At 45.7% G+C, this 25,101-nt stretch overlaps 1 protein-coding gene across 3 annotated transcripts in view; it reads right to left on the bottom strand.

Moving 5' to 3' along the window:
• cnbd1 (cyclic nucleotide binding domain containing 1) overlaps positions 1-25,101 on the bottom strand; it is a 272,191-nt gene that overhangs the window by 9,127 nt on the left and 237,963 nt on the right. Inside the window, exons 12-13 of one of the 3 annotated variants that reach the window (XM_070893736.1) lie at positions 20,690-20,769; positions 19,785-19,844 (exon numbers count right to left, since the gene is read on the bottom strand). The exons of 1 other annotated variant lie outside the window; for it this stretch is intronic. In XM_070893736.1, the coding sequence (XP_070749837.1) occupies positions 19,785-19,844; positions 20,690-20,769 (140 nt within the window). The remainder of the gene's footprint in view (positions 1-19,784; positions 19,845-20,689; positions 20,770-25,101) is intronic. One more of the 3 variants, XM_070893726.1, reaches the window with a different exon arrangement.

Genomic DNA, 25,101 nt, shown 5'->3' with positions numbered 1-25,101 from the left:
AGTTTTATCTGCAACCAATCTTTCTCCCACCTCCACAAATCTTCAACTGTCATCTTTTCAGTGTTCTTTTAAATACCTCAACTGAAATAGACCCATGCGTGATGTGATCACGCCTGCTCACATTAATTGGTCAGGAAACCCGGAAGTCAGATGCAAAGGCGCTGTTGAAACTTCCGGGGTCCCCATGCACTCCAGGGCTACCCTGCTGCCAGCCTGTCGGAGAGTGAAAATTCCAGCCTGTGTGGCTTACTCAAGACATTTTAACGGCTGAGAATCTGTCAATTGAAAGCCAAACTTTCAATGCCATGTCAAAAGATCCTCTGGAAGCAGAAACTATGGATACATTTAAAGCCCACCAATGGGTAGTTTGATCCTAATGCGATTGTTCTGAAGATGTTGCATAGAGTGATTCTCTAGGGCCCTCCATTAGCAAATTGAGCCTCAGTGAGTCAGACATCCAAGTAGAGGTCAACATGAACCAGCCCTGCCATGAAACTGTTACGTTCGCCATGAATAGGTGAGTAGTGATTGTTGGGAACTCTTTAGTCAGGTGGTTACATAGTTTATTTTGTCGACATGATTCAGCATACCAAATGGTAAACTGTTTCCCAGGTGCCAGGGAATGGGACCTCATGGAGTAAGTACTAAAGGTTCTGGAATGGGAAGGTGAGCAGTCAGAGGTCATGGTTCATATGGAAACCAATGATGTAGATAGGAGAAGGTTTGAGGCGCTTCAAAAGAATTTTAAGGAGCTAAGTTGTAGATTAAGGAGCAGAACCACCAGGGTTTGAAAGTGGGTAAATCCCCAAGCCCGGATGAAATGTATCCCAGGCTGTTAAGAAAAGCAAAAGAGGAACTAGCAGATGATCTGACCATCATTTTCCAATCCTCTCTTGCTACAGGTATGGTGCCAGAGGATTGGAGGACTGCTAATTTGTACCTTTGTTTAAAAAGGGATAGACCGAGCAATTACAGGCCAGTCAGCCTAACCGCGATGGCAAAAAAATTATTGGAGAAAATTCTGAGGGACAGGATAAATCTTCATTTAGAAAGACATGGATTAATCAAGGACAGTCAGCATGGATTTGTCAAGGGAAGGTCCTGTCTGACTAACTTGATTGATTGAATTTTTCGAGGAGGTAAGCAGGAGGGTCGATGAGGGCAGTGCATATGATGTAGTGTATATGGATTTTAGCAAAGCTTTTGATGAGGTCTGTATTGTATAGGGTTAATCATATAGGGTTAATTATGATATTTAGTCATTTACAGCGTGTCTCTGCTTCATGCCTCGTGGATGTTGTTGCTTGAGAGAGAGAGGGAAAGCAACCTTGAGACGCACACCAGCTTGTTATGAGACGGTCCGCGTCTCGAGATCTCATGCTTTGTGGACAAGCACCTGGGGCCTTACAGATTAGGAGTTGGCCATAAGCCACATGCACCCATGTTTTGTTCAGTAGTATGTTTATTTGATAGTATAAAGGTACAGCACTGTCCCGTAGCTCTTTGAACTTCACCTTGGACCGTGATTCGCGAGCGGTGCCGGGACCCCCAATGCTCCAGACCAGCCATCGCTTGTGGAGTTCCCGATGGGCAGAAGGCCGTGAGCATTGTTGCATCTTATCATACTTCTCTTTTCTTCGTAAACTATATTATTAATGTTTCTTTTCTCTCAGTAAATGGTGTTTTATTCTTTACTTCATTTGTCTTGTCTCTTATTTAACATTCATCCAGATCCTGAACCTGGGTCTATTATTATTGATCCAAAACATTTTGGCGTCACAAACAGGATCTGGTAAAATGTTTAAGAGAAAAGACAAGAAGCAGTCTCCTCCTGCGGGAGAGAAGTATAGAATACCAGGGTGGAGCACGGGGGATGAGGGTTTTGGCTCTCTTGCCAAGGTGCTAGCCTGGTTTGGAACCCCGCAACATGGGGATACGCCGTTATTGGAACAGAGCAAAGATAGATCCGTACCCCATGCGGTACTGTCTCTCCTGGAGGAAGCGGGCTTCCCACAGGAGAAAAATAGTCCCCCACAAATGGGATGGATTTTGTTGACAGCCTTAAGGGCGATGTGTAAACAACTTAAGGAAAGTGAGGCAGAAAACCTACAGTTAAAAACCGCTGTTAAGGTTTTGGAAAGTCAAAACTCGACTTTGACTGAAGCGGTCCGCACTGCACAAGAACTGGCAGACAAGGTCACTGAACAATCAGAAACTTTAATATGCCGTCTGGCGACAGTACAAAATAAAAAGAAAACCAGACGACGTAAATTACAGATAGATCGGTCAAAGGTACTTGCATTGGTAGCTGGATCCACTTGGGATCCGGCTCGTTGGGACGGAGACATCTGGTATTCCTTTGACTCAGAATATGAGTGGACAGATGGAGAGGGGGGGAACGGGAGGAAATTAAAAACCCTCCCCCATATGCTCCGGGCACGGAACCTAGACCCCTTATGACAAATAAAACGAAACAGCAAGATGGGGAACAGCCGGTAACCACTAGAGGGGTGCGTGACTTCACCACTCGTGAGTTACAAGAAAGAGGGTCTCGATTTAGTCAAAAATAGGGAATCATTGCCAGAATGGCTAACTCGGATTTGGGACCAGGGAGCATCAGGCGTAATACTTAACCCCGAAGAGTTAACAAAAATGGGGACTATGACTATGGACCACCTTATCACAGCAGTGCTACGGAATGTCCAGGGCACAAGATCGCTATAGGACATGGTTACTACAGGGGTCCGGCAAAAATATCCCTCTGCCGTTGATTGGGATGGGGAGGTAAAACCTCGGCGATGACAAGCCGCTGCCCTCAATCCAAAAACCCAGACAATTGTGCATGATGAGGGCGTGGGAGGCTCCAGCCAGCTAGCAGAACTAGCAGCTGTAGTCCTTGCATTAGAAGAGGAACAGCAACAAGTACACATATATACTGACTCATGGGCAGTAGCCAATGGCATGGCGAGCTGGATGTGAAACTGGCATGAACATAACTGGCAAATAACTGGGAAAGACTTTTGGGGAAAGCACCTATGGGAACAAATATAGTCCAAAGCCCAGAAAATGAAAATAACTGCATATCATGTGGACGCTCACATGAAAAACACTTCAAAGACCTCTGAATATAATAACACCATTGATAATGTAGCCCGGGTACAGACTGTCAGAGGCGGAAGAGGAGGAATATGGCATAGGCAAGTGGGCCCACCACAAATCTGGACATTTGGACATTCAGGGTACGATACAATGGGCACGAAATAGGGGGTTACATTTGACTACGGACAGTGTTAAACAGATCAGAAACACCTGTGAAATTTGTCAAAAGATGAAGCATTTTCCCCTACAATGAAAACCCAGTGCCCATATTAAGAGAGGGACTCAACCAGCACAAATATGGCAAGTTGATTATGTAGGACCTTTACCATTGCAACAACGGTTCCAATATTTGCTCACTGCTGTTGATATCTATTCTGGACTTTTGATAGCTTATCCAGTGACTAAAGCGAATCAACAAAGTACAATTAAAGGACTGGAGAATTTAATCACATACTATGGTGAGCCAGCAGAAGTACAGTCCGATAATGGGTCGCACTTCACAGGTCAAACAGTGCAACAGCGGGCGGTAGACAACTGGATCTATTGGATGTTCCACATACCTTACTATCTGCAAGCGGCAGGGTTAATAGAATGCATGAATGGACTACTTAAGCAACAGATTAAAATATTAACTCCCACTAACACATTGCAAGGATGGTTAAAGGTTTTACCACAAGCAGTGTGCAATCTGAATCACCAACCATTATGGGAGGGAACTCCCATAAGCCACATGTTAGGCAAAGTTAGTGTCCCTACTATTGAGAAAGAAAATCAGACTCAGGACACAGTTTGTGAAGGTGGAAAAGTGTGGGTGCAGTACCCCCAGAAACCCTTACAAGCAGGGGAAATCTTAGCGAAAGGAGAAGGAAACACTTATTGGGTGCTCCTGACTGGTCAAGATATTCCTCTCTGTGTTGACAAGGGTAAATTGACTAAACAAGGCTGAAATTAATATACTTATGTTTCCTCCCACAGGAATTTTGCCCAAAATGGCGACTTACCAACTCGTGCTGGCAAGTCTCTGTGTCTCGTTATCTGTGACTGTGCTACTTCCATCCTCAAACACAGCATGGGATGGCCGTACAGGGTGGCGGTTAGCTAACACTGATCATACGCAAGACAATCAAGGGTGGATTGTATTGGTGGGACATCTTTTACGGGTGGTCCCCAAAACCATCCACCGCTTTGAAGCTGTTAATACATCCTATCGTTGTTTTACTCGTCACGCTATTACTGATATTATTGCTTGTATGTAGTATTTGGTGTAGATTGCGGGTGTTGCTTGCGCATACTCAACGTGTAACTGATGCATTACGCCTTCAACTTGATTATATTACTTAGAATGTCTAAATATCAAGGGTGGATCGCATTGTATAGGGTTAATCATATAGGGTTAATTATGATATTTAGTCATTTACAGTATGTCTCTGCTTCATGCCTCGTGGGTGTTGTTGCTAGAGAGAGAGGGAAAGCAACCTTGAGTCGCACACCAGCTTGTTATGAGACAGTCCGCGGCTCGAGGTCTCATGCTTTGTGGACAAGCACCTGGGGCCTTACAGATTAGAGTTGGCCATAAGCCACATGCACCCATGTTTTGTTCAATAGTATGTTTATTTGATCGTATAAAGGTACAGCACTGACCCGTAGCTCTTTGAACTTCACCTTGGACCGTGATTCGCGAGCGGTGCCGGGACCCCCAATGCTCCAGACCAACCGTCGCTTGTGGAGTTCCCGACGGGCGGAAGGCCGTGAGCATTGTTGCATCATACGTCTCTTTTCTTCGTAAACTGTATTATTAATGTTTCTTTTCTCTCAGTAAACGGTGTTTTACTCTTTACTTCATTTGTCTTGTCTCTTATTGAACATTCATCCAAATCCTGAACCTGGGCCTATTATTATTGACCCAAAACAAGGTCCCACATGACAGACTGGTCACAAAAGTAATAGCCCATGGGATCCAGGGCAAAGTGGCAAGTTGGATCCAAAATTGGCTTGGAGACAGGAAGCAAAGTGTAATTGTTGATGGGTGTTTTTGTGACTGGAAGGTTATATACAGTGGGGTTCCACAGGGCTCAATGCTGGGTCCCTTGCTTTTTGTGGTATATATCAATGACTTGGACTTAAATGTTGGCGGTATGATTAAGAAGTTTGCAAATGACACTAAAATTGGTTGATAATGAAGAAAGCTGTGGACTGCAGGAAGATATCAATGTACTGGTCCAGTAGGCAGAACAGTGGCAAATGGAATTCAATGCAGACAAGTGTGACATAATGCATTTGGGGAGGTCTAACAAGGCAAGGGACTACGCATTAAATGGTATGACACTGAAAAGTGTGGAGGAACAAAGGGACCTTGGAGTGCAGGTCCACAGAACCCTGAAGGTAGTAGGCCAGGTAGATAAGGTGGTTAAGAAGACATATGGAATACTTGCCTTTATAAATCGAGGCATGGAATACAAGAGCAAGGTGGTTATGTTTGAACTGTATAAAGCACTGGTTAGGTCGCAGCTGGAGTACTGTGTGCAGTTCTGATCACCATATTACAGGAAAGATGTGATTGCATTGGAAATGGTGCAGAGAAGTTTTACAAGTATGTTGCCTGAACTGGAGAATTTTGGCTATGAGGAAAGATTGGAGATGCTGGGTCTGTTTTCTTTGGAACTGAGGAGGCTAAGAGGAGACCTGATTGAGGTGTATAAAATTATGAGGGGCCTGGATAGAGTGGATAGGCAGGACCTGTTTCCCTTGGCAGAGGGGTCAACAACCAGGAAGCTTAAATTTAAAGTAATTGGGTGGAGGTTTAGAGGAGATATGAGGGGATATTTCTTCACCCAGAGGGGGTGGGAGTCTGGAACTCATTGCCTGAAAGGTTGGTAGAAGCAGAAACTCTCACCACATTTAAAAGATACTTGGATGTGCACTTAAAGTGCCATAACCTACAGGGCTACGGACCAAGAGCTGGAAAGTGGGATTAGGCTGGATAGCTCTTGGTCTGCCTGTGTGGACACGATGGGCCTCATTCCATGATGTAAATTTTTATGATAGTAATCTCTGGATTACTCCCAGTGTAACTCGATGGAGGTAAAGATTAGGATTATGAATGTGTGGTTGGAAGGATGTTGTAGAAGGGTTTCATAGTCCTGAGACACATGGACCAATTTTGCAGCCAGGAAAGACTGTACGGACAGGATGTCGTTTACCTAAACTAAAAAGGCACCCATGTCCTTGCAGAAGGATAAATAGGGCAGGGGCGAAATATTTAAATAAAAATAATTTTATGACCATCTGGGGTGACAGATATAATTGTAAGCTTGCCAAATTTGTTCCTAAACATACACTACACTGGGAAAGCTGGAGCAACTGTGATTGGAATGGATTCTGAGTAAGAAAGGTCCTGCTTGAATTACATTTTTAATTTCCTCAATATTTAACATCTCTCCCTGGTACTTAAACCCTTCAACGTAGTGAACAACTTGCTTGGATCAACTTTGTCCATCTCCTTCGTAATCTTAAAAACTTCAATTTTATCATTTTGGAGTTTTCTCTTTTGCAAAGAGCACAAACCTGCAATTACCGTATATACTCGCGTATCCTACGATCTCACGTATCATGCGACCCCTAAATTTTCGTCCCCAAAACATGATTTTATCATATATCTTATGTATCATGCGAGTCACTTTTTTGAGATACCAGATGACACTAGGCTAGGCTTTCAAACAAGTTTAACAAGTACCCAACACGTAACAAGTACCCTAACACATAACAACGATCGAATACAGACCTTAACAACCGAATCATGAAACGACTCTTCCGCCGTAAACAACCGAATGAGAAACAGCTGTTTTGCTGTTTCTCATTACGATAATAAACAGTTACCGTATTTCGTTCCAAATCTCATCTAAGGTAGTAAACTATGACAAATATATTTTTACATTCTACACTTCACTATGGAGAAAAGATCTGCGAAGAAATATACTGCCAAATTTAAGCTGCAAGTTGTTGCCGAAGCGGAACAAAGCAACAACGTTAAAGCTGCAAAGCTGTTTGGTGTCGGAGAAAGCTGTGTCCGAAACTGGAGAAAACAAAAGAAAAATTGAAGGAAACTCCTTCCTATAAATGCGCAAATCGCGGGTCGAAATGTCATTGGCCGCATTTAGAAGATAAAGTATCAAAGTGGGTGTCCGAAAATCGAGAAAATGGTTATATTATAACACGATCTAAAATAAGACTTTATGCTTTACGAGAAACAAGAAAAATGGGCATTCGTGTGTTTACTGCCTAACAGCCTAATCTTGGCTAGCACTTCACACCCGCAAATTTTGTATCTCGCGTATCATGCTACCCCCCAAATTTAGGTTACAATTTAGGTCTTCAAAAGTCGCATGATACGCGAGTATATACGGTAGGTTCAAACTGGATAATTGCCATTTTTTTTGTATCATTTTATTCAAATGCTATCAACATTTTCTCTGGAAAAAGCACTAATGGATGTATATGCATCGATTTCCTGACTACCCCTCTCCAATTTTTGGGGGGATGGTGGTTGGTGGGGATAGGGCGTGCAGGAAGAGAGGATTTGAGGGCAGAAAATTGGTGGGGCCCCTATTTCCCACTGCATAGGCCTACAGTGTAGAATATGCCCACTCATTTTTGGACACATGGAAAATAGCTTTCCTAACACATTCTCTTTTATTTTCAGCTTTGCAATACTGGATACTAGGATACCCGTTAAAGGAACTCTTATATTTCTAAAGCACCTTTCAGGACCACCAGATGTCCCAAAGCACTTTACAGCCAATTAAGTATTTTTTTGAAGTGTAGTCACTGTTGTAATGTAGGAAACTCGCCAGCCAATTTGCTGCACAGCTAGCTCCCACAAATAGCAATGTGATAATGACCAGATAATCTGTTTTCTTTTATAGTGATGTTGATCAAGGGATAAATATTGACCAGGACACCGGGGATAACTCCCCTGCTCTTCTTCGAAATAGTGCCATGGGATCTTTTACGTCATGAGAGAGTAGACGTGGCCTCAGTTTAACGTTACATCCGAGAGATGGCACCTTCAAGAGTGCACCACTCCCTCAGTACTGTACTGGAGTGTCAGCCTAGATTTTTGTGCTCAAGTCTCTGGACTGGGACTTGAACTCATAACTTACTGACACAGAGGCAACGGTGCTACCAACTGAGCCACAGCTGACACATTTAGGCCCCAAGTTTCCACATGATTTGCTCCTGATTTTTAGGAGCAACTGCTGGAGAACGGAGTAGCTTAGAAATCGCAATTCTTCACATTTAAGTTTTCTGCAGTTCTAGTCATGTAGAACAGTTTCACTTTTGAACAGAATTTTTTTTTCAAAATGGGGCGTGTCCGGCCACTGACGCCTGATTTGAAAGTTTCCACAGTGAAAACGTACTCCAAACTAACTTAGAATGGAGCAAGTGAAGATTTTTGTAGGCCTGAAAAAACCTTGTCTACACATTAAAAAAATCAGGCGCAGGTTACAAATTAGGCATCCGGAACGAAGTAGTGGGGGGGGGGGGCGGGGGAAGTCATTACATTCTACAATAAATCCTTAGTTATACTTATACAAATATTATACAAATAATTCCAACCTGAATAAACATTTATAAGCAAAGAAAAGATTAAATAAACCATGTTTCTACCTGTGTGAAAGTGCTTCAGGCAGGCCTTTCAGGCAGGGAGAAGGCTGCAGGAAGCCTCACAAGTTGAGGCAGCCGTTCCCGACGGCAGCGGGGGGGAGGCAGTGAGGGCCCGACCGACGGCAGGGGAGGGGAGGCAGTGAGAGCCCGACCGACGGCAGGGGAGGGGAGGCAGTGAGAGCCCGACCGACGGCAGCAGCCGTTCCCGGTGGCAGGGGAGGGGGGAGGCAGTGAGGGCCCGACCGACGGCAGCAGCCGTTCCCGATGGCAGGGGAGGGGGGAGGCAGTGAGGGCCCGACCGACGGCAGCAGCCGTTCCCGACGGCAGGGGAGGGGAGGCAGTGAGAGCCCGACCGATGGCAGCAGCCGTTCCCGACGGCAGAGGGGGGGAGGAAAGAAGAAGGCTGCAGGAAACCTCAGAAATTGAGGTAGCCATTCCCGACGGCAGGGGGTGGGGGGAGACCCCCCTGCCGTCGGTCGGGCCCGTCGGGAAACGGCTGCCTCAACTTCTGAGGCTTCCTGCAGGCTTCTCACTGCTGCAAGAAGCCTCAGTGCTGATCATGGAAGGGCAATGTGGTTTTATTAAAACATTTTAAAAATTGAACAGCTACAAAGAACTACAAAAATGGCCGAGTGCCAATGTTTCCTTCACACTGCGCGTGCGCGAACGCTCCAACGCGCACGCGCAGGGTTGCCGGCACGAAAAAAACTCATTTAAATGGTACCCGCCCCCTCCTACTTACAAAATCGGTGCGAGTGGGAGGCTCCGGCCCCTGGGCGCCGCGCCAAGCTGACATCGAGCTGCAAAGCGTTCGAGAATAGTGCGTTTTTTTTCAGGCGCCGTTTTCGGCGCGAAAAACGGACGCCCAGCTCGGAGGGGTGCCTGTTTTGCCGCGTGTGGAAACTTGGGGCCTTAGTCCCTGGTGCGAGCATTGCTATGGCAATGGAGAGGGCCCGGAAGTTTCTACTGCTGACAGGATTTTACCATTGCTCAGAGTAATGGATTACACAGGCCAAAGAGAAGACATTAAAAGAATTTGCCTCCCGTCACAGCAAAGCTCTGCACCAATCTGGAGGCTGCCAGGTAGCCCAGCTAAAATATTTAAATAACTCCAAGGCTGGAGGATTGTCTGAGATCTAGGGTGCATCTCTATGACAGGTGAAAGTTGTTCCTCCAACCGCAGAGACGTAGCCGAATTATGTGAAGCAGAAAATCTAGGATTTAGGCTAAATATTACAAGGCGAGCTTAATGAGAGAGCAGAACAGAGAATCAGACATGGGGTCAGCTCAGCAAATGAACAGCATTCCTGATTTCTTAGTTATTTAAGTTAATGACCAGAGAAATCAGAATTAATGTAAATTGAGTGCACTTATCTCTATGCCCAATTGCCCAATCTGTGTCCCTAGTCGAGTAAAGTTCCATGTCATTAGTCTGACCCTGCAAAATACACCTTTATATGGTCCAATAGGAACCTACATTAGAATTTTATGCAAGTTCACTATACTGTATTTGAAATGTATTCAATATAATTTCCCAGTAAAGAAGAGCGGGGTGAAATCGATGGCTTTAAAAAAAAGGAGACAGTGCCTGAGGAGAGAGAAACATTTACAATATCAGCTAGCAAAGGGGCCAGTACTTGAAGTACACAAGTAAGTACATAAGTACATAAGTAATAGGAGCAGGAGTAGGCCATTAGGCCCCTCGAGCCTGCTCTGCCATTTAATATCTGATCTGATCATGGACTCAGCTCCACTCCCTTGCCTGCTCCCCATAACCCTTTACTCCCTTATCACTCAAAAATCTGTCTATCTCCGCCTTAAATATATTCAATGACCCAGCCTCCACAGTTCTCTGGGGAAAGAATTCCATCGATTTACAACCCTTTGAGAGAAGAAATTTCTCCTCATCTCAGTTTTAAATGGATGGCCCCTTATTCTAAGACTATGTTCCCTAGTTTTAGTTTTGCCTATGGGTGAACATTCTCTCTGCATCCACCTTGTCGAGCCCCCTCATTATCTTATAAGTTTCAATAAGGTCACCTCTCATTCTTCTGAACTCCAGTGTGTATAGGCCCAACCTACTCAACCTATCCTCATAAGTCAACCTCCTCATTTCCAGAATCAACCTAATGAACCTTCTCTGAACAGCCTCCAATGCAAGTATATCCTTCCTTAAATACGGAGACCAAAACTGTACACAGTACTCCAGGTGTGGCCTCACCAATACCCTGTACAGTTGTAGCAGGACTTCTCTGCTTTTATACTCTATCCACTTTGCAATAAAGGCCAACATTCCATTTGCCTTCCTGATTACTTGCTGTATCTACATACTAACTTTTTGTGTTTCATGCACAAGGACCCCCTCTGTACTGCAGCACTTTGCAATTTTTCTCCATTTCAATTATAATTTGCTTTTCTATTAATTCTGCCAAAGTGGATAACCTCACATTTTCCCACATTATACTCTATCTGCCAATTTTTTGTCCACTCACTTAGCCTGTCTATATCCCTTTGCAGATTTTTTGTGTCCTCCTCTCCTCACAATTTGCTTTGCCACCCATCTTTGTATCATCAGCAAACTTGGCTACATTACACTCGGTCCCTTCATCCGAGTCATTAATATAGATTGTAAATAGTTGAGAACCCAGCACCGATCCCTGCGGCACCCCACTAGTCACTGTTTGCCAACCAGAAAATGACCCATTTATCCCGACTCTCTGTTTTCTGTTAGTTAGCCAATCTATTCATGCTAATATATTACTCCCAACCCCGTGAGCTTTTATCTTGTGCAGTAAGCTCTTATGTGACATCTTATTGAATGTCTTCTGGAAATACAAATACACCACATCCACTGGTTCCCTTTTATCCACCCTATTCTTTACAACGCAAAGAACTCCAGCAAGTTTGTCAAACATGATTTCCCTTTCATAAAACCATGCTGACTCTGCTTGATTGAATTATGCTTTTCTAAATGACCCGCTACTGCTTCCTTAATAATAGACTCCGCCATTTTCCCAATGACAGATGTTAGGCTAACTGATCTATAGTTTCCTGCTTTTTGTCTGAAGTTGGGTGATCAGCAGTTTAATGGGAATGGGGTCGAGAAAGCAGGAAGTGAGTTTATGGACAGGATGAGTTCGGAGAGGGCATGAGGGGAGATAGGAGAGAAATCGGAATATGATGCAAGTTCAGGGCTGGGGCGGGAGGGAGACTGGAGGTAGGTTTGGCTTGGTGGGTGTTGTGTATGGAGAGTCAGACTGAACACTGTGAGCTCAAAGTAAAGTGTGACCTTAGTTTTTTATTGCAGTTCTCCAGAGTGCCTCTCCAACCTGTGAAGCCTCCTTAAATACCTGTGCTCCCAAGGGATTATGGGATCCCTTGCAACTCCAGAGAATGAGCCCTCTGGTGGCTGTACAGAATAAATACAAGTTTACATATATAACAACACTCCCCCCCCCCCCCCCCAAAATCAATAGTGTAACTATTTACAATGTGAGTCGATCTGGGGCCCTTCTTGCCCTGGTTGATCGTCTCGGTGTGAAAGCTGGTGTTGTTGAATCATTTGTTGGGCCCTCGCTGGGCTGTTGTGCAGCTGGCCTTGCTGGGCTGCCTGGTGTGTTGGGTCCTGCTGGGCTGCTGTGGATGATGGGTTCTGCTTCGTGGTCAACTGTGATGCTGGTTGCGACTGGTGTGTATGTTGGGGGATCAAAAAAGGTAGGGTCCAAGGTGGGTTGCTCAGGATAGTCCGTGAATCTGAGTTTGATTTGGTCCAAGTGTTTCCGGTGAATGAGTCCATTTGAAAGTTTGACCCGAAACACCCTGCTCCCCTCCTTGGCCACGACAGTGCCGGGAAGCCACTTGGGACCTTGTCCATAATTTAATACAAATACAGCATCATTGATTTCAATCTCGCGTGACGTATTTGCGCTATTATTGTATGTACTTTGTTGAAGCCGCCTGCTCTCTACCTGTTCATGTAGATCAGGGTGAACTAACGAGAGCTTTATCTTAAGTGCTCTTTTCATGAGCAGTTCAGCAGGTGGGATCCCAGTAAGTGAGTGGGGTCTCGTGCTGTAGCTAAGCAGGACTCGGGATAAGCGAGTCTGCAATGAGCCTTCAGTTACCTCTTCAAGCCTTGCTTGATAGTTTGCACTGCTCTCTCTGCCTAACCATTGGACGCTGGTTTAAACGGGGCAGATGTGACATGTTTGATCCCATTACGGGTCATGAATTCTTTGAACTCAGCACTGGTAAAACGTGGCCCGTTGTCGCTCACCAGGACATTGGGTAGGCTGTGTGTGGCAAACATGACCCGCAGGCTTTCAGTAGTGGCAGCGGGTGTGCTAGCCGACATTATCTCACATTCAATCCACTTGGAGTACTCATTTACAAGCACAAGGAACATTTTACCCAAGAACGGGCCTGCATAGTCGACTTGTACCCTCGACCATGGTTTGGAGGGCCAAGACCATAAACTTAGCAGCGCCTCCCTGGGCACATTGCTTAACTGCGAGCATGTATTACATCTGTGAACGCAGGACTGTAAGTCCGCCTCGATACCGGGCCACCACACGTGGGATCTGGCTATCACTTTCATCATTACGATGCCTGGATGGGTACTGTGGAGGTCATTGATGAAGGTGTCTCTGCCCTTCTTGGGGACCACGACTCGATAGCCCCACAGAAGGCAGTCTGCCTGTATAGACATTTCATCTTTGCGCCACTGGAATGGCTTTATCTCTTCCTGCATTTCCACAGAGATACTGGACCAGCTCCAGCTCCCGTGAAGCACACAGCTTTTGATTAGAGATAATAAGGGGTCCTGGCTTGACCAGGTGTGGATCTGCCGGGCAGTGACGGGTGATTGCTCACTCTCAAATGCTTCCATAACTATGACTAGATCTGCAGGCTGTGCCAATTCCACCCCCGTGGTGGGCAATGGCAGCCTACTGAGAGCATCGGCACAGTTTTCTGTGCCTGGCCTGTGGCGGATGGCATAGTTGTATGCGGACAACGTGAGCGCCCATCTCTGAATGCGGGCCAATGCGTTGGTATTTACCCTTTACTCTCAGAGAACAGGGATAGATAGATTTTTAACCAATAAGGGAATTAAGGGTTATGGGGAGCGGGCGGGTAAGTGGAGCTGAGTCCACGGCCAGATCAGCCATGATCTTGCTGAATGGCGGAGCAGGCTCGAGGGGCTAGATGGCCTACTCCTGTTCCTAATTCTTATGTTCTTATGTTCTTATAAGTGGCTTATGGTCAGTTTCCAATTCGAATTTTAGCCCAAACAGGTATTGATGCATTTTCTTTACCTCATAGAAACACGCTAACACTTCTTTCTCAATCATGCTGTAGGCTCTCTCAGCCTTAGACAGACTCCTGAATGCATAAGCAACCGGTTGCAGTTTCCCGAAATCATTAGCTTATTACAATACACACTTGACGCCATATGACGACGCATCACATGCTAGTACCAAACGCTTACATGGATCATACAACACAAGCAATTTGTTTGAGCATAACAATTTTACAAAGTCATTTTCTTGGCTTTTTCCCCAAACCCATTCGTCCCCTTTTCGTAGTCATACATGCAGTGATTCTAACAGTATGCTGAGATCCGGTAAGAAGTTACCAAAATAGTTCAGGTGTCCCAAAAATGACCGCAGCTCCGTCACATTCTGTGGCCTTGGTGCGTTCTCGATTGCCTCCGTCTTCGCGTTGGTGGGCCTGATGCTATCCGCCACAATCCTCCCTCCCAGGAACTCTACTTCAGGCGCCAGGAAAACGCACTTCGAGCGTTTTAACCTGAGCCCCATGCGGTTGAGTCGACTAAGAACCTCCTCCAGATTCTGCAGATGCTCGACTGTGTTCCGACCTGTGACCAAGATGTCGTGCTGGAAGACCACGGTGTACGGGACTGACTTCAGTAAGCTTTCCATGTTTCTCTGGAATATCGCCGCCACCGATCAGATTCTAAACGGGCATCTGTTATAAACAAAAAGACCTTTGTGCGTTTTGATGCAGGTGAGGGCCTTCGATGATTTCTCCATTTCTTGCGTCATGTAGGCTGAAGTCAGATCCAGCTTCATGAATGTCTTTCCTCCCACCAGCGTTGCAAAGAGGTCGTCAGCCTTTGGTAATGGGTATTGATCCTGCAGGGAGAAACGATTGATAGTTACTTTGTAATCACCACAGATTCTGATGGTGCCGTCTCCCTTGAGTACTGGGACGTAGGACTGGCCCACTTGTTGAACTCGATCGGATAAATGATGCCCTCTCTTTCCAGCCTGTCTCACTCGATCTCTACCCTTTCTCTCATCATGTATGGTACTGCTCTTGCCTTGTGATGGGTGGGTTGCGCCCCTGGAATTAGGTGGATCTGCACTTTTGCTCCTTGGAATTTCCCGATGCCTGGTTCGAACAGCGAAGGAAATTTGTTTAAGACCTGGGCACACGAAGTGTCGTCAGCGGGCGATAGCGCTGAGACGTCGTCCCAGTTCCAGTGTATCTTTCCCAGCCAGCTCCTGCCGAACAGCGTGCGACCATCGCCTGGTACCACCCAGAGTGGTAACTTGTGCATTGCTCCATCGTAGGAGACCTTTACGGTAGCACTGCCAATTACAGGAATTAGTTCTTTCGTGTAAGGCCTTAGTTTCGTGCGAACTGGAGTTAAGACTGGCCTTGAGGCCTTGTTGCACCACAACCTTTCGAAAGTCTTTTTGCCCATGATGAACTGGCTCGCGCCCGTGTCCAGCTCCATTGACACCGGTAGTCCATTTAGTTCAACATTCAGCATTATCGGGGGACAATTCGTGGTGAATGTGTGCACCCTATGTACCTCTGCCTCCTTGATCTGAGGCTCTGGTTCGTCGTGATCCTCCATGGATTTGTCCTCCTCTGCAACATGGTGGTTTTCAGGTTTAACAGGCTTTGCAGCTCACTTGCACACTCGTTGGAGGTGTCCCATTGTCCCACAGCCCTTGCAAACGTACTCTTTGAATCGGCATGAATGGAAACTTAAGGAGGTTGCCTTGGAAATAGCGGATGCATTGACAGTCATTTTCCAACATTCCATTGACTCTGGATCAGTTCCTATCGAGTGGAGGGTAGCCAATGTAACCCCACTTTTTAAAAAAGGAGGGAGAGAGAAAACAGGGAATTATAGACCGGTCAGCCTGACCTCAGTAGTGGGTAAAATGATGGAATCAATTATTAAGGATGTCATAGCAGTGCATCTGGAAAATGGTGACATGATAGGTCCAAGTCAGCATGGATTTGTGAAAGGGAAATCATGCTTGACAAATCTTCTGGAATTTTTTGAGAATGTTTCCAGTAAAGTGGACAAAGGAGAACCAGTTGATGTGGTATATTTGGACTTTCAGAAGGCTTTCGACAAGGTCCCACACAAGAGATTAATGTGCAAAGTTAAAGCACATGGGATTGGGGGTAGTGTGCTGACGTGGATTGAGAACTGGTTGTCAGACAGGAAGCAAAGAGTAGGAGTAAACGGGTACTTTTCAGAATGGCAGGCAGTGACTAGTGGGGTGCCGCAAGGTTCTGTGCTGGGGCCCCAGCTGTTTACATTGTACATTAATGATTTAGACGAGGGGATTAAATGCAGTATCTCCAAATTTGCGGATGACACTAAGTTGGGTGGCAGTGTGAGCTGCGAGGAGGATGCTATTAGGCTGCAGAGTGACTTGGATAGGTTAGGTGAGTGGGCAAATGCATAGCAGATGAAGTATAATGTGGATAAATGTGAGGTTATCCACTTTGGTGGTAAAAACAGAGAGACAGACTATTATCTGAATGGTGACAGATTAGGAAAAGGGAAGGTGCAACGAGACCTGGGTGTCATGGTACATCAGTCATTGAAGGTTAGCATGCAGGTACAGCAGGCAGTTAAGAAAGAAAATGGAATGTAGGCCTTCATAGCGAGGGGATTTGAATACAGGGGCAGGGAGGTGTTGCTACAGTTGTACAGGGCCTTGGTGAGGCCACACCTGGAGTATTGCGTACAGTTTTGGTCTCCTAACTTGAGGAAGGACATTCTTGCTATTGAGGGAGTGCAGCGAAGATTCACCAGACTGATTCCCGGGATGGCGGGACTGACCTATCAAGAAAGACTGGATCAACTGGGCTTGTATTCACTGGAGTTCAGAAGAATGAGAGGGGACCTCAAGGAAACGTTTAAAATTCTGACGGGTTTAGACAGGTTAGATGCAGGAAGAATGTTCCCAATGTTGGGGAAGTCCAGAACCAGGGGTCACAGTCTGAGGATAAGGGGTAAGCCATTTAGGACCGAGATGAGGAGAAACTTCTTCACCCAGAGAGTGGTGAACCTGTGGAATTCTCTACCACAGAAAGTAGTTGAGGCCAATTCACTGAATATATTCAAAAGGGAGTTAGATGAAGTCCTTACTACTCGGGGGATCAAGGGTTATGGCGAGAAAGCAGGAAGGGGGTACTGAAGTTTCATGTTCAGCCATGAACTCATTGAATGGCGGTGCAGGCTAGAAGGGCTGAATGGCCTGCTCCTGCACCTATTTTCTATGTTTCTATGTTTCTGTGAAACGATGATCACCCCCGCAGCGCCAACATGGTGTTAATGGCCTTGCATTCATCACCCTTGATGGTGGACTCTGAGACATCTGCGGACGTGTAGTTGCAGGTATGTGTGACCTGCCCTGTATGTTACGATTCGAAAACATCACTTTGTTCACAGTACCAGTAGCAGCACTTGTGTGCTGAGAGATTTGCTTTGTATTGTCATTGGTGTTATCGCTATGGCCTTACTCAAGGTTGGGGTCTCTACAGTCAAAAGTTTGCGAAGTATGGTTTCGTGGCCAATGCCAAGTATGAAAAAGTCTCTGAGCATGTGCTCCAAATGTCCTTCAAATTCGCAATGTCCTGCAAGGCGTCTTAGCTCGGTGACATAACTCGCCACTTCCTCGCTGTCAGACCTTTTGTAGGTGTGGAACTGGTACCTTGCCATCAGAACGCTTTCCTTCGGGTTCAAATGCTCTCGGACCAGTGTGCACAAATCGTCGTACGATTTCTCCATGGGTTTCGCTGAAGGGAGCAGATTCTTCATGAGGCCATACATTGGTGCCCCACAGACTATGAGGAGGATCGCCCTTCGTTTGGCAGCGCTCTCTTCCCCATCCAGCTCGTTGGCCACAAAGTATTGGTCGAGTCGCTCCACAAAAGTTTCCCAATCATCTCCCTCCGAGAATTTCTCCAGGATGCCCACTGTCCTCTACATCGTTGGGTTCGCTATCTGTATCTCGTCGCCAGTTGTTGTGTATGGAGAAAGAGTCAGACTGAACACTGTGAGCTCAAGGTAAAGTGTGGCCTTAGTCTTTTATTGCAGGTCTTCAGAGTGCAACTCCAACCTGTGAAGCCTCCTTAAATACCTGTAGTCCCAAGGGATTATAAGATCCCTTGGGACTCCAGGGGACGAGCCCTCTGGTGGCTGTACAGAGTAAATACAAGTTTACATATATAACAGTGGGAAAGGTGAAGGGGGGATGCAACAGAGGCAGCAGAACAGATGGTCTCAATGTTAGTGACAAAGATGTCTATGAGCTTGGAGGTGAAGGTGGAGAGGTCAGGAGCCGCTTAAGGAGATGATTGGTAGTGGAGAAAAAAAGCCAAAGGTTATCTTTGCTGTCCGCGAAGATCCAGGAATAGAGGTCAGTTTTGCCAGGAGAGTGAGGCCTGATAGTGCTTGATGTAGTCCAGCCAGAGCTCCAGATGGCTAAACCAGTTGTCTGATTGGTAGACACAAATGTTGTTTTATTTCTTTCTGGTTGACTTCAAAATGGAGCAAAGATGGCTGCCATACTAGATGGAATAACCAAGCTGGGAGAGTACAGGTTTTACTGCGGACAAGGGTATTTAAGGCAGCGGCAAGGGACTGGTTGAACACTGGAAATATTAAAATAATTGGATTCACACTCGTGTTAAATAATGTCAATCAGAAAATCCAGGCCTTTGCTAAAACAGAGTAGAGAAAGTTTGGTCTGTATCTGGTCACATTATACCTCCTAAAATCTAGAGGGGTGAAATCGGGTTACGCCCCGTTTGGGGGGCAGTAACCGAGTTGGGGTGGGACTTCCTGTGCCCGGCACGGAAGTCCCGCCCTGGGCACAAAATTTGGGTTACCGCCCCTCACAGGAAGTGGAGCGCAATGTTGCGTGATCCATTTCCTGTTGGAGCGGAGTCCGGGGCACTATGCAGGCAGGATCGGCAGTGCATTTCAATGCCCCTCCCCTTCTGTTAAAGGGGAGATCAGCAGCGAAATCTGCAGGTCCTTTGATGGCCTCCACTGGGCCACCAGGGCTGCGTGATGTCGTGGCCGCAGCCCAGCACCCGAACAGAGTGCCGGGCTGCATAATGGCAGCCTGGACCATGTGACAGCAGAGCAGAACCGAGCCTTGAGTTGGTCAAAGAAAATAAATGGCAGCACATGGCGCAGCGCTCCTCCCTTTTAATTTGTGCCCCGGGAGTGGAGGTCAGCTTGGTTCGTGACTAGCGGTGTCATCGCCGGAGGCGCGGCGGCCCAGGTGGTATTAGATAGGCGCGGAAATACGTGTCCGCGCCTCCTCTAACTCCCGCGCAATTTTGCGGGAGCTGGTAGCGCCCCCCCCCCCCCCCCCCACCCACCCAGGCTAAAATAGTTTTGCGTCCCGGAACAGGGCAATTTTGTCCCCAGAATGTCTTAAAACTCAATCCTGGTGTCATTTAATCCTATTAAATAAAATTACCTAGTATTCTTTCCTGGATTATTACCCTTGGTGGCATCTTCCATTAAGAGCATTGGCCCTTCATCTAGGGTCCATATTTAATGTTATATGAAGGAACTCTCGAGAGTTATGAGAATCAGGCATGCATGTCATAAACACTCCAAAATCTGTAGGATTAAAATGAAGTTGTGATGTCTCCTACTAGAAGATGATTTACTCTTTTTCAAGAAATGTCCTGATCTAAACCCATCATATTAAATGCATATTTACCTTAAACATCTGCCATTCTTTCTCTTTTTCCAGAAAAATATATCTGTTGTTGACCTCTTCCTATATGGTTAAAATAAAAACCTCAATAAAACATATGCCTTTATGTAAAGAGTTAAATAAATACATTTATTTCCAAAAGCAGTTTTATTTCTTTCTGGTTGACTTCACAATTTCAAAAACAGTTTGCCCTAATTATAAGAATGCAATTACTCCAGTAAAGTAGTAAAGTATTAAACAGAGAACATAAGAACGTAAGAAATAGGAGCAGGAGTAGGCCATACGGCCCCTTGAGCCTGCTCCGCCATTTAATACAATCATGGCTGATCCGATCAGGGACTCAGGTCCACTTCCCTGCCCGCTCCCCATGACCCCTTATTCCCTGTCTTAAATTTATTCAATGACCCAGCTTCCACAGCTCTCTGAGGCAGCAAATTCCACAGATTTACGCCTCTCTGAGAGAAGAAATTCCTCCTCATCTCAGTTTTAAATGGGCGGCCCCTTATTCTAAGATTATGCCCCCTAGTTCTAGTCTCCCCTATCAGTGGAAACATCATCTCTGCATCCATCTTGTCAAGCCCCCTCATAACCTTATACTATTTGCTAAGATCACCTCTCATTCTTCTGAATTCTAATGAGTAGAGGACCAATCTCCTCGACCTTTCCTCATAAGTCATCCCCCTCATCTCCGGAATCAACCTAGTGAAACTTCTCTGAACTGCCTTCAAAGCAAGTATATCCTTTCATAAATATGGAAACCAAAACTGCATGCAGTATTCCAGGTGTGGCCTCACCAATATCCTGTATAACTGTAGCAAGACTTATCTGCTTTTATACTCCATCCCCTTTGCAATAAAGGTCAAGATTCCATTGGCCTTCCTGATCACTTGCTGTACCTGCATACTAACCTTTTGTATTTCATGCACAAGTACCCCCAGGTCCCGCTGTACTTCAGCAAGATAGATTCGAAACAAGCATAGTAGTTCCGCTACAATGAAGATTTGTTGTTCAAAAAAAAATAGGGTCAAGAAGCAGAAGGAACAGACACTGTTGCTGCAGGTTTACTAAAAAGAATTATTAAAATACACTACAACATTCCATTTGCTGGACACCAGACAGTGGGGCATATTAAGGGATTTCTGCTCCATTTCTATCGGCCTAATGTTTTAAGGAGATGGTGTTAAACTGTAAAATGAGTGAACAGTGAAAGTGAATAAATAAACCAAAGGATTGCGTCAAAGTACAGTTACAATCCTTACCAATCTATCTACATTTTATTAAATATCTTGCATAGGGTCATATATTCCATTGATACTAGATTATGGAAACATTTCCAATGGTTTTTACTTCAAGGCCTCAGCCTGTCTCAAAAGCCTCAGTGTAGGCTATATATTTTTTTCTCACAACAGTTATAAAGAGTTTTTAGTCCTTTTTGTGCATTCTGGGCATATGTGACTTGCTGCATTTCGCAGCATGCAACCTGTGCATCAACGAGGCTAAGGGATGGTAGGGTTTGCCCCTCATCCTATGACTTCTTAAGAGTTTCTTTGCTTTTTCCCATCAGTGGAAATGAAAATTGGGCGTATTCGATGCTGGACGGATGATCTGTTCTGCCAGTTAACTGCCGAGGCAGTAAATATGAAATACTACCCTTTTGAAAGAAATTGGACATTGGATCCTCAAAGCTTTTATTTCTGTCAAGTGAATTACATTGATACAAATGTATCAGCAATTGTGCTTTTCTACTCTGAACTCTCCATAGACAAACAATGACTGTGAGCGGTAACAACTGTGAACAACACAAGCCTGAGCTCAGAATTTCTGAGCTTGAGGGGCGGCTAATGTCACTGCAAATGGGAAGCTGAGAGTTTCATGGATAGCATGTTTCAAGGGATGGTCGCCTCACAGCTACAGAGAGTCAGGAGTAGAGGGAGTGGGTGATTACCAGGTAGACTAAGATGAACAGCATGTATCCGCTGGGAGTATAGACCTCACAAGCCGATGTTCAGTGTTGAATACCAGTGAAGATGTTGACACCTCGGGGAGTGCAGTCAGAAGCAAATCCACTGCACTATGGGAGACTCGACTGCACAGGGGGCACAAGAAAGTGCAGAAATACAGTTGTTATAAGGAATTTGATAGTTAGGGGACAGACAGTTGTTTCTGCAACCAGAGATGCGAGTCACAGATTGCCTCCCCGATACCAGGGTAAAGGATATCACTGAACGGGTGCAGGAAGGGGTGGAAGTATTGATCAAGGATAATATTGCAGTTCTACAGAGGGCCGATATACTTGAGGGGTCAAAGGCTGGGAGGTCGAAATTCGGTCCTGCCGTTTTGAGGCAGTGTCACCAGCTGAGTGCTGATTTTAACGCCAGGAGGGAGGTGCCGCCTCAAACTGCAAAATTCAGTTTTGGCGCCTAAAGATGAGAAAGCAGCATTAAAAGTGGCATTGCATACTCATCATCGGGCGCCAACGGAGTGACATCTCAGGAAGCCTATCGAATTTCCCGATGGTAGGTTCAGTTTAAAAAAAATGAAAAAAAAGTTTCCGACGCTTTCCCTCACCCACACTTTCCCACTGGTCACATTAATACCTAAATACTAAAAAAATAATCACAACCTTGATCCCTGGATGCTACCGCCCCGGGATCCCCAATGTCCCACCATTTTCACAGGCTACAAGGCCACCGTATTTACCAAATTTGCAGCAGCGGCGGCAAGGGGGGCGTTGCATGCTCGATGATGTCACCACGTGGGTGGCGGCCAAGCGCACAGTAGTACCTCTTGGTGTCGTCCCCATCACCTAACTGAATTTCCCATCAGTACAGGAAGCCAGTCGCCGCAGACGGTAAGTACTTAGCCGCCCGTTAGCTGCCCCTCACCGGTGGCAACGGGTGGCGTTAAAAAGCAAATTTCAACCCCTGAATCTATTTGGTTAGAGTTAAGGAACAAGAAAGGAGCTGTTACATTGCTGGATGTTTACTATAGACCCACAGATAATGAGAAAGAGATTGAGAAGTAAATCTGTAGACAATTTCAGAGAAATATAAAAATAATAGAGCAGAAATAGTAGGGGACTTCAATTACCCTAACATAGACTAGGAGGAAAACAGAGTAAAGGGCAAGGAGGGTGGAGAATTCCTAAAATGTGTACAGGAGAACTTTCTTAATCAGAATATTCCTAGCCCAACGAGGAAGGAAGCACAAATAAAAACAGAAAATGCTGGAAATACTCAGCAGGTAAGACAGCATCTGTGGAAAAAGAAACAGTTAACATTTCAGGTTAATGATTTTTCAGCAGAATTAGAAAATGTTACAGATGTAACAGGTTTTAAGCAAGTACAGAGGAAGGGAAAGGGGGGATGGAAGGAATGAACAAAAGGGAAGGTCTGTGATAGGGTGAAAGGCAGTAGAGATTGAATGAAAAAAGGGGTGATGGTGCAAGGCAAAAGAAGGAAGGAAGCAATGATGGATCTAGTTCTGGGGAATGAAGTTGGACAAGTGGAATGTGTTGCAGTGAAAGAACATCTGGGTAATAGTGATCACAATATAACAAGGTTTAAAGTAGTTATGGCGAGGGACAAAGAAAAATCAATGTTGAAAATACCCAAGTGGAATAGAGCCAATTTCAGTGATTTGAATAGGGATCACAGGTGGACTGGAAACAAAGGTTGACCATGAAACCAATATATGAGCAATGGCAGGCCTTCAAGGCAAAGATACTGTGGGTACAAACCAAGCAAATTCCCATAAGGAGGAAAGATGGGGCTAGTGCTCTCTGGATGACAAAGGAAATAGAAATTAAAATAAAACAGAAAAAGGTTTAGGCAGTGTTATGTCTTGAATAAAGAATCTGACCAGATACTGTGAGCTTAAAGTAATGTGTAACCGTAGTCCTTTATTACAGGCCTCCAGAGTGCCTCTCTAACCTTTGAGGCCTCCTTATGTACAGGTGCTCCGAAGGGATTGTGGGATCCCTTGGGACTCCACGGGATGAGCCCTCTGGTGGTTAAACAAAGTGTTTACAGGTTTACATATATAACAACACCCCCCCCCCTCCCCCACAAAGTCAATAGTGTAATTATTTACAATGTGAGTCGATCTGGGGTCTTCCTTTCCCTGGTTGATCATCTCGGTGCAAATGCTGGTTTTGGTGAGTCACTTGTTGGGCCTTCGCTGGGTGCTGCGCAGCTGGCCTTGCCGGGCTGCTGGGTGTGGTGAGTCCTCCTGGGCTGGTGCAGGTAATGGGTTCTGCTTCGTGGTCAACCGCTGGGTCAGTTGCCACTTGTGTGTGTGTTGGGGGGTCGAAAAAGGTAGAGTCTATTGTGGGTTGTTCTGGATAGTCCGTGAATCTGAGTTTGGTTTGGTCCAAGTGTTTTCTGCAGGTGAGTCCATTTGAAAGTTTGACCAGAAACACCCTACTCCCCTCTTTGGCCATAACAGTGCTGGGAAGCCACTTGGGATCTAGTCTATAGTTCAATACAAATATAGGATCATTTAATCTCGATTTCACGTGACACATTTGCATGATCATGATATGTATTCTGTTGAAGCCCCCTGCTCTCTACCTGTTCATGTAGATCAGGGTGGACTAACGAGAGCCTTGTCGTAAGTGCCCTTTTCATGAGCTGTTCAGCGGGGGGATCCCCAGTGAGCGAGTGGGGTCTTGTGCGGTAACTAAGCAGGACTCGGGATAGGTGAGTCTGCAGTGAGCCTTCAGTTACCATCTTCAAGCTCTGCTTGATTGTTTGCACTGCTCGCTCTGCCTGACCATTGGATGCTGGTTTAAACAGGGCAGATGTGACATGTTTGATCCCATTAGGGGTCATGAACTCTTTGAACTCGGCACTGGTAAAGCACGGCCCATTGTCACTCACAAGGACATCAGGCAGGCCGTGCGTGGCAAACATGGCCCACAGGCTTTCAATGGTGGCAGCGGAGTGCTTGCCGACATTATCTCACATTCAATCCATTTGGAGTACGCATCTACAACCACAAGGAATATTTTTCCCAAGAATGGGCCTGCATAGTCGACATGGACCCTGGACCATGGTTTGGGGGGCCAGGACCATAAACTTGGTGGCACCTCCCTGGGTGCATTGCTTAACTGTGAACATGTGTTACATTTGTGCATGCAGGACTCTAAGTCTGCATCGATATCGGGCCAACACACATGGGATCTGGCTATCGCTTTCATCATTACAATGCCTGGGTGGGTACTGTGGAGGTCACTAATGAAAGTGTCCCTTCCCTTTTTTGGCACCACTACCCACTTACCCCATAGGAGGCAGTCTGCCTGTATGTGTATGGACATTTC

This window comes from Pristiophorus japonicus, chromosome 1 (assembly GCF_044704955.1).
Source record: "Pristiophorus japonicus isolate sPriJap1 chromosome 1, sPriJap1.hap1, whole genome shotgun sequence".
Lineage (NCBI taxonomy): Eukaryota > Metazoa > Chordata > Chondrichthyes > Pristiophoridae > Pristiophorus > Pristiophorus japonicus.
This window is presented reverse-complemented; position numbering and strand designations above follow the sequence as displayed.